General features: G+C 47.2%; 1 protein-coding gene across 1 annotated transcript in view; it reads right to left on the bottom strand.

Moving 5' to 3' along the window:
• BUB1 (BUB1 mitotic checkpoint serine/threonine kinase) overlaps positions 1 to 15,188 on the bottom strand; it is a 189,241-nt gene that overhangs the window by 54,757 nt on the left and 119,296 nt on the right. Inside the window, 1 exon segment of the mRNA XM_030195939.1 lies at positions 14,410 to 14,584. Coding sequence (XP_030051799.1) covers positions 14,410 to 14,584 — 175 coding nt within the window.

Genomic DNA, 15,188 nt, shown 5'->3' with positions numbered 1-15,188 from the left:
TCTCTCCATCTCTCCAGAAGCATACTGGTAGCTGAGAACAATTGGGTAATATTCAATTTATACAGCCTCCGCGGATCCCCCGGCAATTGAATACCTAAATATTTAAAGACTTCTTCCGTTCGTTTCAGAGGGCAATTGAGCTGAGACCACTCTGTATCAGACATATATAAAGTCTGAGCTTCAGATTTATCTAGGTTGAGACGAAAACCTGAGTAATCTCCAAATTCTTCGAATATCTCCAAAAGTGCTGCTAGGGAAGTCCGAGGTTCCTGCAAAATCACCAACAAGTCATCCGCGAAAGCTGCCAACTTAAATTGTTCCTGACCCACCTGTACCCCCCTCACCTCTGGCATGTGCACTATGTCTCTAATCAGTGAATCCATGACCAATACAAACAAGAGAGGTGAGAGTGGGCAACCCTGCCGTGTGCCCCTCTCTATCGGAAAGACATCCGAAACTATTCCATTGATCAATACTTCTGCCACTGGCTCCTGGTACAAAGCCTTAATGGCTTCAATAAAATAACCATTTATCCCATAAGCCTCCAGTGCCGCATACATAAAGGACCAGTTAACACGGTCAAACGCTTTTTCAGCGTCGAAACTCACTAACAACGATGGTACGGAGTCTCTATGGATTGTCTCTAGTGCTAATATTATCTTCCGCAAATTACGTGCTACTGACCTCTCGCGGACAAACCCCACTTGCTGCTCTGCGATCAATGATGGCAAAACTCTAGCTAAACGATTTGCCAAGATTTTAGCAATCAGCTTTGCTTCAAATGGCAATAAAGAAATAGGTCGATAAGAGCCCGCTCTATCTGGGTCTCGACCTGGTTTGAGCAGCACAATGATCTGTGCTTTTCGCAATGTTTCCGGCAATTGCCCTTTCCGCACTATGGCATTAAACACCTCCGTCAAGCATGATACTATATCATTTACCATTAATTTGTAGAATTCGGATGTATAGCCATCTACCCCCGGTGACTTGTAAAAAGGACTAGTTCTAATACACCATCTCACTTCTTCCTCATTAATCTCCGCGTTAAGCATCTCTCGTTGTGCCTCTTGTATCTGAGGAAGCTCTTGACTCTTCAGGTACGAAGCTGCCTCGAGCCCTATATCAGTCGGCGACGAATATAGGTCAGCATAGAAATTTCTGAACACCTTATTGATATCTGCATTTGTATGAGAATAAAAACCCTGCTCGTTCAGAATTCTAACTACACATCTACGCCCTCCCACTTGGTTAACCATCCGCGCCAACAGTTTACCTTGTTTATTAGCATGCTTGTACAGCTGGAAGCGAAAATAGGTCAGTGACTTTTGCGTTTTTGTCTGGATTAATTGATTTAATTCCACTTGCGAGGACAGGAGTTTAGTCTTATTCTCTATTGTCGGCTTGCGCCCATACTGTTGTCTATCTCTTCTCACTTGAAGCTCAAGCCGTACCAACTCAGCCTCCTTCGCTTTCTTTTGATACACCGAGTATGAAATAATATGTCCCCGCAAGACCGCCTTTGCTGCTTCCCAGAAAAGGATCGGATCTCTAATGTAGCTTTCTTGGTTGCAGTCTACATACTCTTCCCATTTCTCCTTCATAAACAAGTGAAATTTAGGATCATGATATAAGGCCCTGGGGAATTTCCACTGAAACCCTATCTTCTCTTCTCTGTTCCAATCCAACACCACCCAGATCATTGCGTGATCAGACACTGCAGTAGCACCAATTTCTGCTTGTTGTAATTTAGGCGAAATCGTCCCTGATAGTAATAGATAATCTATGCGGGACTGCGTCCCGTGTGCTCTTGATAAATGAGTAAAGTCTCGCGTGCTAGGGTGCAGCAAGCGCCATGAATCCACTAAGTCCAGTTCAGAACAAACCCAAGGGATTCCTCTAGTAAGGTTCAACGGAGAGGCCCTTACGGAACCAGTACTATCCATCAGAGGATCCGATACCAAATTAAAGTCCCCTCCGATAATAATTGGGATCTGATCAAAGGTTTGTATATGTTTAATAATTGTCTGAAAAAAATTTTTATCGTATTGGTTAGGCGCATACAGGTTGACCAACAGCAGCAGTTTATTGTTCAAAGTAATATGTTGAATTATATACCGTCCCTTGGGGTCTACAACTCTCTCATTTAAAACATATTGTGTCCCTTTTCTAATCAATATAGCTACCCCTGCTTTCTTATTATGCGCAGGACTATCCACCAATTCCTGCACCCACCACTTACATAATTTCTTATGTTCAATTGCAGTTAAATGGGTTTCTTGCAACATGACAATATGGGCCTTTTGTCTATTTAATGCCTGTAGCAGCTTGGCACGTTTAATTGGCGATGATATGCCGCCAACATTCCACGATATTACTTTAATCATTGCATCAAGCCACTATTGGTCATGTCACAATGCAGATATATTTGATCTTTGGGAGAAGTGTCCCAGCTCACCTCCCCCTTTACATCCTGCCCTAATATCGGTTTAGTATCCCCAGGTCCTTTCTGTCCGAATAACCAGCTGCCTGGAAGAATTCCCTCCCCCCTCCCCCATCCCCCCCTAAGCCCCCCCCCCATCAACTCCCTCCCAACCTTCCATAGGAACTCCTATGCGAGTTCGTCACGCTTTGGCACCACATTTCCTCCCTCCATACGTCTATGGGGATCTCCCCAACATGACAAAATATTTTTAGTGCTTAATCCCCATGATATCATGCATCAGCTCCAGACTCTCTATTCATGACATTAGCATTCCTGCCGATCACGGGTTTCCTCTGAGAAAGAGGTAAGCACTAGTTATACCAGATAGCTTATACAGCAGGTACCCATTAATCAAGATGATGGTCCTGTTCTATCGTCCGCTGATAATACGTAGGCTTGAAAAAACTGTCATTTTATGATATCAGATACATATTGCTTTGACCATTGCAATAACAAACATATTAACATGAACAATATATTTCTTTTCTCAAAACCACAAAACCTTATATTGAACTCCCTTCTATTTTTAAACATAACTGACAAATTGAAAGTGAAGACAGACAGTGTAGAGGCTCACTCCATGCCCGCAAAACAAGAGCTGACACAAAACAAATGCAGGTCCCCCCCCGCTGTGGGCGAAGATTTAGCTCAGCAACAATAATAAAACAGTACTGTGTGATCAGAGTCTTTGTTAGTAGTTCGCACCCATTCGTTACCTGCTATAAAACCAAGTAGTGAAACATTCAGTACAAAGGTTAAATTTAAGAGTATATGTGAACAATAAGCCTTCAGCTCTTTATATTACAGCATTCACTGTCAAATCGGGAAATCTGAGCACTGATCAGCAGATAATTCACTGCTATGCGATCTCCTTCGGGTATTTCGGGGGAACAGCAAAGTAGAAAAATCGCTGTCAAATTAACCCTCCTGTAAGATATCTGCTATCGGGGCACATTGTTCAGTAAAGCACTGTTAAACTGTGGTCTGCCTGAAATCAGCTGGTAATTCACTGCTATGCGATCTCCTTCAGGTATTTCGGGGGAACAGCAAAGTAGAAAAATCGCTGTCAAATTAACCCTCCTGTAAGATATCTGCTATCGGGGCACATTGTTCAGTAAAGCACTGTTAAACTGTGGTCTGCCTGAAAGCTGTCCAGTTCGTCCAACTTTCACATCCTGTGATCAAATGTCTAGCATACCTGCCAGCTCTTCACTCCGTTGCAGTAGATATGGTCTTGAGAAACTCTTTTGCTGCTTCCACTGTCTCCAGGGTTTTTTCTGCTCCGTCTTGAAATATTTTCAGCGTGGCTGGATAGATCAAAGCAAATTTAATCTTCTGAGTGTGAAGTGCTGTGCACATGGGCGCGAAAGCTCGTCTTGCTGCTGCCACTTTGGAGGAGTAATCTTGGAAGCACAAAATGCGCTTTCCTTCGTGATGCAATTGTATACCTGATCTCAGCGCCCTTACAATCGCTTGTTTATGACCATAGTGCAGGACTCGCAGTATTACAGCTCTCGGTCTGTCCCCCGCTGCTCTTCGAGGCCCAACTCGGTGTGCCCTTTCAATCCTCAGCGGTTCCTTTAGGTTGTTGAGCTGCAGCTCTTTCGGAAGCCAGCACTCCAGATATTCTATAAGCTCTGAATCCTTAAGGTGTTCCGGGAGACCAATAAGCCTGAGATTATTTCGTCTCGACCTATTTTCTAGGTCGTCAAGTTTTTGTTCCAAGTCAGTCACTTTAGATCTCATGGCCTCCGTTGGTCCCGCTGCCTCTGTTACGCGGTCCTCAAGATCACTAAGCCGCTGCTGCATATGATCAAGATCTAAGTGAAACCCATCGAGTCGTTCGTGAGCAGCTTCAGCTCTATCAAACAGAGCCTGTAATTTTTTATCCAAGGCGGCTTCTACTGCTGCTGTGACTTCTGCAGTTATTTCAGCCGTCCATGCTGAACACACCGTACTAGTCAGCTGTCCCGATGCCTCCGCCATTTTGGATTCAGGTACTTTAAGCTTTTCTCTCTCTTTTTTCTGTGTTTTCGCGGCCATCTCAACGGACTCTGAAATATTATTTTGTTCTGCTTTCCTACCGGATGTTCTCCCTCGAGCAGCTGGTAAAAAGCCTTCTGTTTGAGCTGATTATAGCCAGGTTTTAGGGAAGAAATGTGGGAGCTCCGCTTTTCAGCGTCTTCACTCCACCATGGCACCACGTCTACTACGACTAGCTTTAATCTATGAATGCTCTGTTTGGGAAAATAATGTTTGAATCAAATGTTTTCATATATATTGGCTATTATTGTTTCTGACTTGATACAATTCAATAAAAACAGATTTGCACTAAAATCCAGTCTCACCTGCATGTGGTAAAATAAAAAAAAAAATAATGGTAGTCCCTGTAAGCAAGTACCAAGTCATGAGTGGCCTTTGGGGGTTGCATAATGGTTTCTTGGCAATTTATCAGTGGGGTGGTTTTCCAATGTCTTCCAGTCATCTCCTCCCACCCTCTACAGGCCAAGGTCACATACTCATTTACCGACCAAAAGTGGATGAATGGTGGAGTTGCATAGAGGCCAGCTACCTGACAGAAATCCTCATTGTAGCGTGGGATTTAAACTCAGATTGTGAGTATTGCATTACGAGGCCTTGTTAATTGGTATGCAATTATCAGAAATCTTTCCAACACATTTTAAATACTAGGTCTAATATTTTAGCCTTAAATATGCATTCTATTAAAATTACCTAAGGCTCGCACTGCTTCTTCATGTGTGATCCCCAATATCTAACAGGTTGAAATTTCCTACTAGTGTCAATTAGCTTTTTTTTTTTTTTTTTTAAAGCAGCTGTCAGCAGAGTTAGAGAGTTATTCCAGGATATTCAATGCCAGGCTATGTCTGGGCATTGGCATTGAATATGCAGGTTTATGCAGCTGGTTCTCTCTTACGTGATGAAGTGCGATATTCAGCACTTAACCACCTAAGTGACACCACATAAAGAATATCAGTACATAACCGGTTAGTGCTGCTGAAAATCAACACAGACTGCTAAAGTGAATTATTTTGTGGGTGGTCTGGGGGCAGAGTCGGCACTTATGTGGTTAAGTGCTGCTGAATATCAATCAGACAGTTGCATGGGAACGGGGTTAGTGGGAATCCAGTGGGGATGGATGCAGGTCCTGTGGGGTTCCCGCGGAAGTTTGTGTTTATTAAAACTTGATATACTGCACAAGCTGACTCTCGGAACCGAGCAGTTTACACAATTAAAATCAAAACGAGTAGAAAAGGAACTACACTGATTGAGATAGGAAACATACAGAACACTCATACAACAGCAAAACACACTAAAACTAGGGAGAAATGGGAGGAAGGGAAAGAGGCATTCAATTCAAGCTTCTCCTTCTTACCTACAAATGCACTCAGTCTGCTGCCCCTCACTACCTTTCTACCCTCATCTCCCCTTACGTTCCCGCCCGAAACCTCCGTTCACAGGACAAATCCCTCCTCTCAGTACCCTTCTCCACCACCGCCAACTCCAGGCTCCGCTCATTCTGCCTCGCCTCACCCTATGCTTGGAACAACCTTCCTGAGCCCGTACGCCAAGCCCCCTCCCTGCCCATCTTCAAGTCTTTGCTTAAAACCCACCTCTTCAATGCTGCGTTCGGCACCTAACTCTTACCGTTCAGTAAATCCAGACTGCCCCAATTTGACTGCCCCTATCGGACTGACCGTTCACTTGTCTTTCAGATTGTAAGCTCTTTGAGCAGAGACTGTCCCTCTATGTTAAATTGTACAGCGCTGCGTAACCCTAGTAGCGCTTTAGAAATGTTAAGTAGTAGTAGTAGTAGTAGTAAAAGACAAAACAGATGGAAGGTGACAATGAATGGGAAAATTAGGTTCTTACCATGATAATTTTTTTTCCTTTAGTCATAGCAGATGAAGCCATTACGTATGGGTTGTGTCCATTAACCAGCAGGGGGAGATAGAGAGCACTCAACTTTTCACAGTGCCTCATGGCCAGCTAGCTCCACTGCTTCTTCAGTATTTGAAGCTTCCAAAGCAGTATGGCAAACCGCAATGGGAATAACATGAACTTTCCTCACAGCGAACGATGGCCCCTTAACAAGGGCATGAACTCACAAAAGGAGGAAATGAACTCGTCCTCCACTTTGTATAAACGGAGGGAATACTTGCATCCTCTTGGAGGGAATAAACTCATTGTTATGATTGGGGTCAGAACCCCTCTCAAACTTACCTCTTTCCTGGGGGTCAGCTTCTTAGCTGGCTTCTGTTTCTTTTGTCTGTCCTTTCGGAGCTGGCTCTGTCTCTCTGTGCTGGCAGCTTCCAGCAGCATGGGGTTAATTGTTTTACTTTACTACAGCTGTGTGGGTGGACTGAGTTAGCTCTACCTCTCTTTGGGTGTACTGGCTTCAAGTGCTTCACGGTGTTGCATTGGTGTGGGTTGGGCCTCTCTGGGTCAGTGTGCTTTTGCCTAGGTCTAGGGAGTGTGACATCATCAGGGAGGGCCTTGATAAGGAAGTGGTGTTGTTTCCTTCAGGGCTTTTGCAACGGTGGTGTTTGCTTTGGGTAGGGTGGTGCAGTGTGCACTTCTGACTTTGTGTCTAGTTTCCCTGCTTAATTTTGCTAAGGTCCAGGTTAGTGTTAGTGCAGTGTGCACTGGTGTTTGTGTGTTTAGCTTTCCTGCTTTTCCCTTGTGGTTCCCCTGCTTTTCCCTCTTGGTTTGTAAGCATTGCTGTGTCTAGGGCTTTGGAAGCTCTGTTGCTGTTAGAAGTACTTCAGGGTTTGGTGTTGTTAGGAACACTGCAGAGTTTGCTGTTAGAAGTACTTCTGGTGTTTGTGCTTTTGGGAGCATTGCAGTCTTTGCTGTTTGGGTTTTGGGTGCTGTAGAAAGCACTTCAGTTTGCTGTGAGAAGTACGTCAGTAGCTTGGTGCTTAGTGGAACCTGGGTTAGGTTAGTGCGGTGGTGCACTGCTGTAGCGTGGGGGCTTAGGAAGCTCCTTTGCTAGCGTGTGTTTGCTTTCCTGCTTTTTCCTTGTGCCTTCCCTGTCTTCTCTTTTAGTTCTAGGAGCTCTTTTGGTTGTTTGGTGCATAGGAGCATGTTTGGTGCATAGGAGCACCTTAGTTAGTTTAGAGTTGTAGAGCACTGCTTGTAGCTTGGTGCTTAGTAGCACCTGTGTTAGCTTGTGTATTTAGTTCCCTGCTATGTTAGTTTAGGGCTTAGGCAGTCCCTTTGTTGAGCAGGGCTTAGGAACTCCTGTTTAGTATAGGGCTTAGGAAGTCCTTTTGTCAGTTTACTGTTAGGAACACTCCTGCTGGTTTAGGGCTTGGGAGCACGTAGATCAGTTTAGGTTTAGGAGTACTTCTGTTTCCAGTCCTGGTCCCTGTGTCATCTGATATCCAGTAAGTCCTGCCGGCTACTCGAACCCAGGAGCTCAACTCCTGGGGGGCTTAGTAGCTAAGTGCAGGTGAAGCTGTGTGTGCTCCAGTCCTGTGTCCTCCAGTCCGGGGGATTCCAGTCCAGTGTTCCAGTCCGGGGGGGTTCCAGTCCTGTGTCCTCCAGTCCGGGGGATTCCAGTCCATGTGTTCCGGTTCGCTGGGCAGTGCCTGCAGTCCCTGCCGGTGTACTTGCCCAGTGTTGGTTGGTGGGTTTTGCCTGCTGCTGCCGCTCCTCAGCAGCAGCCCAAGGGCTCACGTTTGCTCCAGAGCCCGGCCCCGCGGGCTCTGAACCTGAGAACCTGACAGATTGCAAAGGCCATGAGCCCGGCAAGAACCCCCACCCAGCTGACCCAGCTGGGGTCCAGCTCCGTCATTGTGCTTGATCCTTCTATGACTCTTCGTCAGTATCGTGGGAAACTTTTGTCTCATCCTGTTTTGAAGAAGACCCCTGAAGCGGCAGCTGAGAGAAAACGTGTCCGGCTGCTTGGGATCGTTGAAAATTCGCTCTTGTGGAATGTGCCTTAAAGGCTTCAGGCGAAGCCTGGCCAGACAGCAGATATGCTGAAAAGATAGCTTCTTTGAGCCAACGGGCAATAGTGGCTTTAGACGCTAAGACCCTCTGCGAGGACCTGCAAACAGCACAAAAAGATGATCAGAGGTCCTGAAAGAATTTGTAATTCGCAGATACTGCAACAGAGTCCTGCGCACATCCAAAAGGTGCAACTGCCCAAATGAATCTGGAAACTCCTCCTCAACAAAGGAGGGAAGAAAAACAGGCTGGTTTAGGTGAAACGCTGAAACCACCTTAGGCATGAAGGAAGGCATGGTCCGAACCGTGACCCCTGACTGAGAATTGCAGAAAAGGGTCTCTACAGGACAGCGCCTGGAGCTCTGACACCTGTCTTGCCGAGGTAATGGCCACTAAAAAGACGGCCTTCAGTGTCAAATCTTTCTCTGAAGCACGCCGAAGCGGTTCAAAGGGAGGCCCCTGAAGGGCCTTCAATACTAACCCCAGGTTCCAAGCTGGACAAGGTGCCCGCACGGGAGGACGGAGCCGAAGCACCCCTCTAAGAAACAGTGCCACATCTGGATGAGCAGCTAAGGACACGCCTTCAACCTTGCCACGCAGGGAAGCCAATGCTGCCACTTGCACCCGCAGGGAATTATAGACCAAGCCTTTGTGTACACCATCCTGCAAAAAGTCCAGAATCGGCGAGACAGGAGCCCGCAACGGAGAAAGCGCTCTTGAAACACAACAGACTTCAAACTGGCGCCAAATCCTGGCATAAGCCATGGAAGTGGAGCGCTTACGGGCCTGCAGAAGAGTGGAAATTACCTTATTTGAGTAGCCTTTCTCTCTCAATTGCCATGCCATAAGACCAAAGCGGCAGGCATCCTCCATGGCCACCGGACCCTGTGACAACAGGTGCAGAACCAGAGGTAACGGAAAGGGAGCCTCCAACAGCATCTGTTGGAGGTCCGCATACCAAGGCCTCCTGGGCCAATCCGGGGCGATGAGCACCACTTCTCCTGGATGCAGCCGAATCCGCAGGATCACTCGCCCTATCAAGGGCCACGGAGGGAAGACATACAGCAAGCTCAGGGGCCAGGGTTGAGCCAAGGCATCCAACCCGGCAGAGCGAGGATCCCTCCATCTGCTGAAGAAGCACGGGACTTTGGCATTGGAACTGGTCGCCATAAGATCCATCACTGGCTTGCCCCATTTGGCACATATCTGCAGGAATACATCGTCTGCTAGTTCCCACTCCGCTGGATCGATCTGATGCCTGCTTAGATAGTCGGCTTGCACGTTGCTCTGACCTGCAATGTGAGCTGCTGACAGGGACTGTAGATGCAACTCAGCCCAGTGGCAAATTTGTTCGTCCTGCGCGGCTAGAGCTCTGCACTGAGTGCCGCCTTGTCGATTTATGTAGGCCACTGCTGTCGTGTTGTCAGACATCACTCGGACAGCCAATCTTTCCAATGTCACTTGAAAGGCCAGAAGAGCCAGAAACACCGCTTTCAACTCCAGGCGGTTGGATAGACCACTCCGACTCGCTGGGCGTCCACAGACCCTGGGCATGTTTCCCCTGGCAATGAGCTCCCCAGCCCGTCAGGCTGGCATCTGTCACCACTAGGCACCAATAGAGGAGCGCCAGCGGCATTCCCCGCCGCAACATGCTGTCCGAGAGCCACCACTCCATACTGAGGCGGGCCGCAGGGAGCCAAGAAAGTCTGCACTGGTAATCCTGAGATACTGGAGACCATCGTTGAAGTAGAGAATACTGTAGAGGTCTCAGGTGCACTCTCGCCCATGGCACCACTTCCAAGGTGGCAGTCATCGATCTCAACAGCTGGACAATGTCCCAAGCTCGCGGGCAGGGCATCCACCGCCTTTGCTCGGAAAGAAACACATAGCCCGAGGCTGTGTCGAACCTGGCTCCCAAATATTCTGGAGATTGCGAGGGAGGTCAGGTAACTTTTGGCCATATTGACGATCCAGCCCAGAGATTGAAGGACTGAAACCACGCTGGCTGTAGCTAGATGACTCTTTTTCTGAGTCTGCTCTGATGAGCCAGTCGTCTAGGTACGGGTGAACCCGGATACCCTCTCGCCTGAGAAAGGCAGCTACTACCACCATTACCTTGGAGAAGGTTTGGGGAGCTGTGGCAAGGCCAAAAGGCAAGGCCCGAAACTGGAAATGTTTTCCCAACACCGCAAAAACTTCTGGTGCGGGGGCCAAATTGGTATGTGCAAGTAAGCTTCTTTCAGGTTCAGAGACGTGAGAAACTCTCCCGGCTGTACCGCCGCAATGACAGAGCGCAGGGTTTCCATGTGAAAATGCCGCACTCTTAAGGACTTGTTTAGCTCTTTTAAGTCCAGGATCGGGCGAAAAGACCTGCCTTTTCGTGGCACCACAAAGTAAATGGAGTAGCGGCCTAGACCTTATTCGGCGGGAGGCACCGGGATCACAGCCCCTATCTGGCACACTGTGCAAAGTCTCCTCTACCACCGCCCGTTTGGCGGCAGAACCGCATCGGGACTCCACAAACACGTCTCTCACCGGGGCATCGAATTCTATTCGGTATCCGTCTCTGATCAGGTCCAAGAACCACTGATCTGCGGAGATTTTGGCCCACTCCTCGGAAAAGAGGGAAAGTCTTCCTCCGATGGCAGAAAACGAGGAGGGGGCCGGTGCACCATCATTGAGAGGGTCACCCCTGAATTCCAGGCCTTGAACCGGCAGCTGTGGAACGTTTGTCCGAGCGAAAGGAGTTTCTCTGCTGAAAGCGGGCACGAGAAGTGAACCCAGCAGCACGCCCCGGGCGGTACCTTCTAGCTTCTCGGAAGCGAGGTCTGTAAGAGGAGTGGACCGCCTGACCCTTAGAGGAAGGCTTCGGCCTATCTTCGGGCAAGCGCTGAGGTTTGGAATCCCCCAGGCCTTTAACAATGTTTTCCAGCTCCTCACCAAACAGGAGAAGGCCTTGAAAGGGCAACTTCACCAACCTTTGCTTAGAGGCCATGTCCGCCGCCCAATGTCGTAGCCAAAGAGTGCGACGAGCCGCCACTGCTACAGCCATTTGTTTAGCCGAAGCTCTGACCATATCATAAAGGGCGTCAGCCAAAAAGGACAAGGCCGACTCCATCCGCGGAGCCACTTCAGATAAGGTCTCCGCTCCATCACCGGGCTGTTCCACTGCCTGCTGTAACCAAGCCAGGCAGACTCTAGCAGCATAACAACTGCAAGCAGACGCCCGAACAGTGAGACCTGCCAAATCAAAGGACCGCTTCAGAGCTGAATCAAGCCTTCGGTCTTGAATATCCTTCAGGGCAACACCTCCTTCAACAGGGAGGGTAGTTCTCTGTCACAGCCGTGACCAGGGCATCCACTTTAGGCATTGCAAAACGAGCCAAATGTTCCTCACTCAGAGGGTATAATTGCCCCATAGCCCTGGCAACCTTCAAAGGTCCCTCGAGATCAGCCCATTGAGCCGAAATAAGCTCTTGGATGGAGTCATGCAAAGGAAAGGCTCAAGCAGGCTTTCTGGTACTAGCCATCCTTGGATTAACAGAGGAGGCTGTGCCACTCCCAGGATCTTCAATCGAGAGGGCTTGTAAGGCATCTGAAATAAGCGCTGGCAGCTTCTCGCGGTGGAAAATCCTCACCGCAGACGGATCATCAAGCTCCTGTGGCAATTCTGCACCCGACTCTGGCTCCTCAGCCCAAGAAGTTCTGCCAGACCCCTTAGAATCCTAATAGCCCGACCACGGGGGTGGAAAAGGGGGGTGCGCCAAACTCAGAAGGGGAATTAGCCCTTCTGCGTTTATCAGGAGGATAAGAAACAGGCAAAGCCAACTCCAAAAGGCCAGGATCCACCGGGGGGTGGGGGGGGGGGGGGGGGGAGGAGGGGCAGGAAGAGGGTCCGAAGATCCCTGTGGAAGAGCTCTTTTAAGCATGTATGCCCTATGCAGCATTAAAACAAAATCAGGGGAGAAAACCGCTCCCTGACCGCCCGAATCCTGCCCAGGGCTATCAGCGGACCCCCCCCCCCTGATTCAGGGCTCTCCGTCGCAAAGGAGGCTGCGCCATTTGGAAAATCCAAAATGGCGTCCGCTGCCAGCTCAGAGCGCAAAAGATCGCCGCTCGCCATGCTCGGGCCGGCTCTACCGTCTGTACAGCACAAATTACAGAGCCCCGCTGCTGATTTGCACTTGCCACATTTAGAGCAGCGCTTTACAGTCTCCGCAGCTATCGCCGAAAATGGCAGTAAAATTTAAAAATGCGACCCTGGAGGAGTCAGAAAACACTCTTACCTCACTAGACCGAGTATCACAGCTCCGGTCCTGCAGAAGAATCTCAAGAAAAAAACCTCTTTTCCAAGATCGTTGCGCTAAAGTGTGACGCGACTTTTTTTTTTTTTTTTTTTTAACACTGCGAGGAAAGCAGAGGCAAAAGACGTAAATAAAATCACTCCGGAGGCTCAGATAAGTGGGAAAGGCAAGGAAAGGCGAACCAATGTGCCTGCATCCACTGAGTGGGAAAGGACAGGGAAAAGCAAGCTAATATGTCCACATCCACGGGGGCATGGGTAAGGCATAGAAAGGGCTGACCTATGTGCCTTCAAAGTGAAGCTGCTATAGCCTCTAACACCCCGGCTAACAACTGGCAAGCCAGGAGCCACCCCCAGGCAGATTTTTGATGGAGCTTGAAGAAGCTGCAGCCACCCTGCTTGGGGAGATAGAGAATACTGAAGAGGCAGTGGAGCTAGCTGGCCATGAGGCACTGTGAAAAGTTGAGTGCTCTCTATCTCTCCCTGCTGGTTGATGGACACAACCCATACGTAATGGCTTCATCTGCTTGATGACAAGGAATAAATACTTTTCAAATGGTCATTTAAAGAAAAAGCCTGTTTAAAACAATGTGTTTTTAAAGCTATCTTGAACAACTTAAGAGACGATTCTGCTCAGAACAGAAGAGGAAGAGCATTCCAATAAAATGGAGCAGGTAAAAAAAAAAAAAAAAAAAAAAAGCACAATGACGTGTATGTGTAGTGCCAGGCCAGCCTACCTATCCTTTCCTTGTGCCATGGCATTACAATAGCACTAAAAAAGAATAGATATGGTGGATAGCATTGAAATCCCCATTTGTACCTCGCACTTTCCCACTCATGGCAGGCTCAATGTGGCTTACATGGGGCAATGGAGGGTTAAGTGACTTGCCCAGAGTCACAAGGAGCTGCCTGTGCCTGAAGTGGGAATCAAACTCAGCTATCAACATGGGCTACTGGTAAGTTTGATTATTTTACCACAAGTAGAGTTATTTTAGCACAGGGGATGGGCAGGGGTGGAGATTACTTGCGGGAAAGGTCGGGGATAGAGGAGATTCCAGTGGGGATGGGTTAGATTCCAGCAGGGGCAGGTGAAGTTTCTGTCCCCATGCAACTCTCCGATATCAAAAGCCAGGAGCTATTTCTAGCTACTTAAATCTCTTTGAATAGACTCCAACAAATACAGTAGCATAAAAGGATCACAAGGTTCACGTGGTCTACACAGTTTACTTCCTGGTACACTGCCATAGAGCTCACATGATCTCTATATTTACTTTCACTTCCTTGCAAATAGGGATACTCTGTATTTATTCAATTCTTTTTAAATTCTACTACTTCTGCAAAGCCAAAGATAAGTTAATACACTTCCACTGTAATCTTTTGAAGGTTTTAGACTAAATATTTAACACTTCTCTGTGTTGGAGATCTACAAATTATACTGAAGTAAAAGGAATTTCACTGTTCACTGTCTAGGACAATTCAAATTGCTTTACCCTTCCTTTGAGCTCTTTGAATAAGATATTTACCCGTTAAAATTGCTTTTAGATATTTATGTAATAATTTCCATTTTCCCCCTTTATCCACCTGCAGTGCCATTTTTGAATAGATCAGATTCAAACTTTTAACCTTGTCATTTTCAAAGAAACCTCATTACCTTTATCTTCTTGAACTTGCCGAGGATGCACTGATAATTTGTTAAAAGGTGTAGAAACAGGTCCAGCAGCGAATGCAAAATCTCTAGTACTGTTAGGACTAGGTGCCAGAGTTTTATTGCAGTGTACAGCCCATACAGTGCAGTCATCAAAACATTCCATTGTCTGCACCTCTTCCTGTATAAAAATACAATTAAGGATTTTTTTTTTTGAAACAAGGATTACATGAACAAAGTAAACACTAACTGCACAAAATCTGCATAACCATATTTCAGGTACCAAAAAGCAAAACCTAAACTAAAGATTTAAAAAAAAAAAAAAAAAAAAAAAGTTATTACATGAACATTAATTATATTTAACACACAACATTGCCATATTTTGGCATCATGTCTCTGTCAAATGTAATGCTGTAGCATGGCTGTTGGGTTTTAAATATAATAAAATCTTCTTACGTGAAGATTAAACTTTTTAATTTTATTTTTGGTGTTGGTTTTTGTCGCCTCTGTTGTCTGCAATTCCTGGCTTCTTTTGCCTGTACCGTGTTTCCCCGAATATAAGACACTGTCTTATATTAATTTTTCCTCCCCAAGACCCGCTAGGTCTTATTTTCAGGGGAGGTCTTATTTTTTTTCTGGGAAACATCGGGGTCGCCACCCCCACCCAAGGTCGCCGGGCCCCCCCTCCACCCGCTCTCCGTCGCTCCCAACCTGAAACGCCTCCTTTCACCTTCCTTCGCAAGTTCGGAGCAAGCAGCAGCAGGGCAGACCTCTCCTTCCTTCTG

Source organism: Microcaecilia unicolor, chromosome 3, assembly GCF_901765095.1.
Source record: "Microcaecilia unicolor chromosome 3, aMicUni1.1, whole genome shotgun sequence".
NCBI lineage: Eukaryota > Metazoa > Chordata > Amphibia > Gymnophiona > Siphonopidae > Microcaecilia > Microcaecilia unicolor.
The sequence above is the reverse complement of the archived record's forward strand: the minus strand, read 5'-3'. Positions and strand labels throughout refer to the sequence as shown.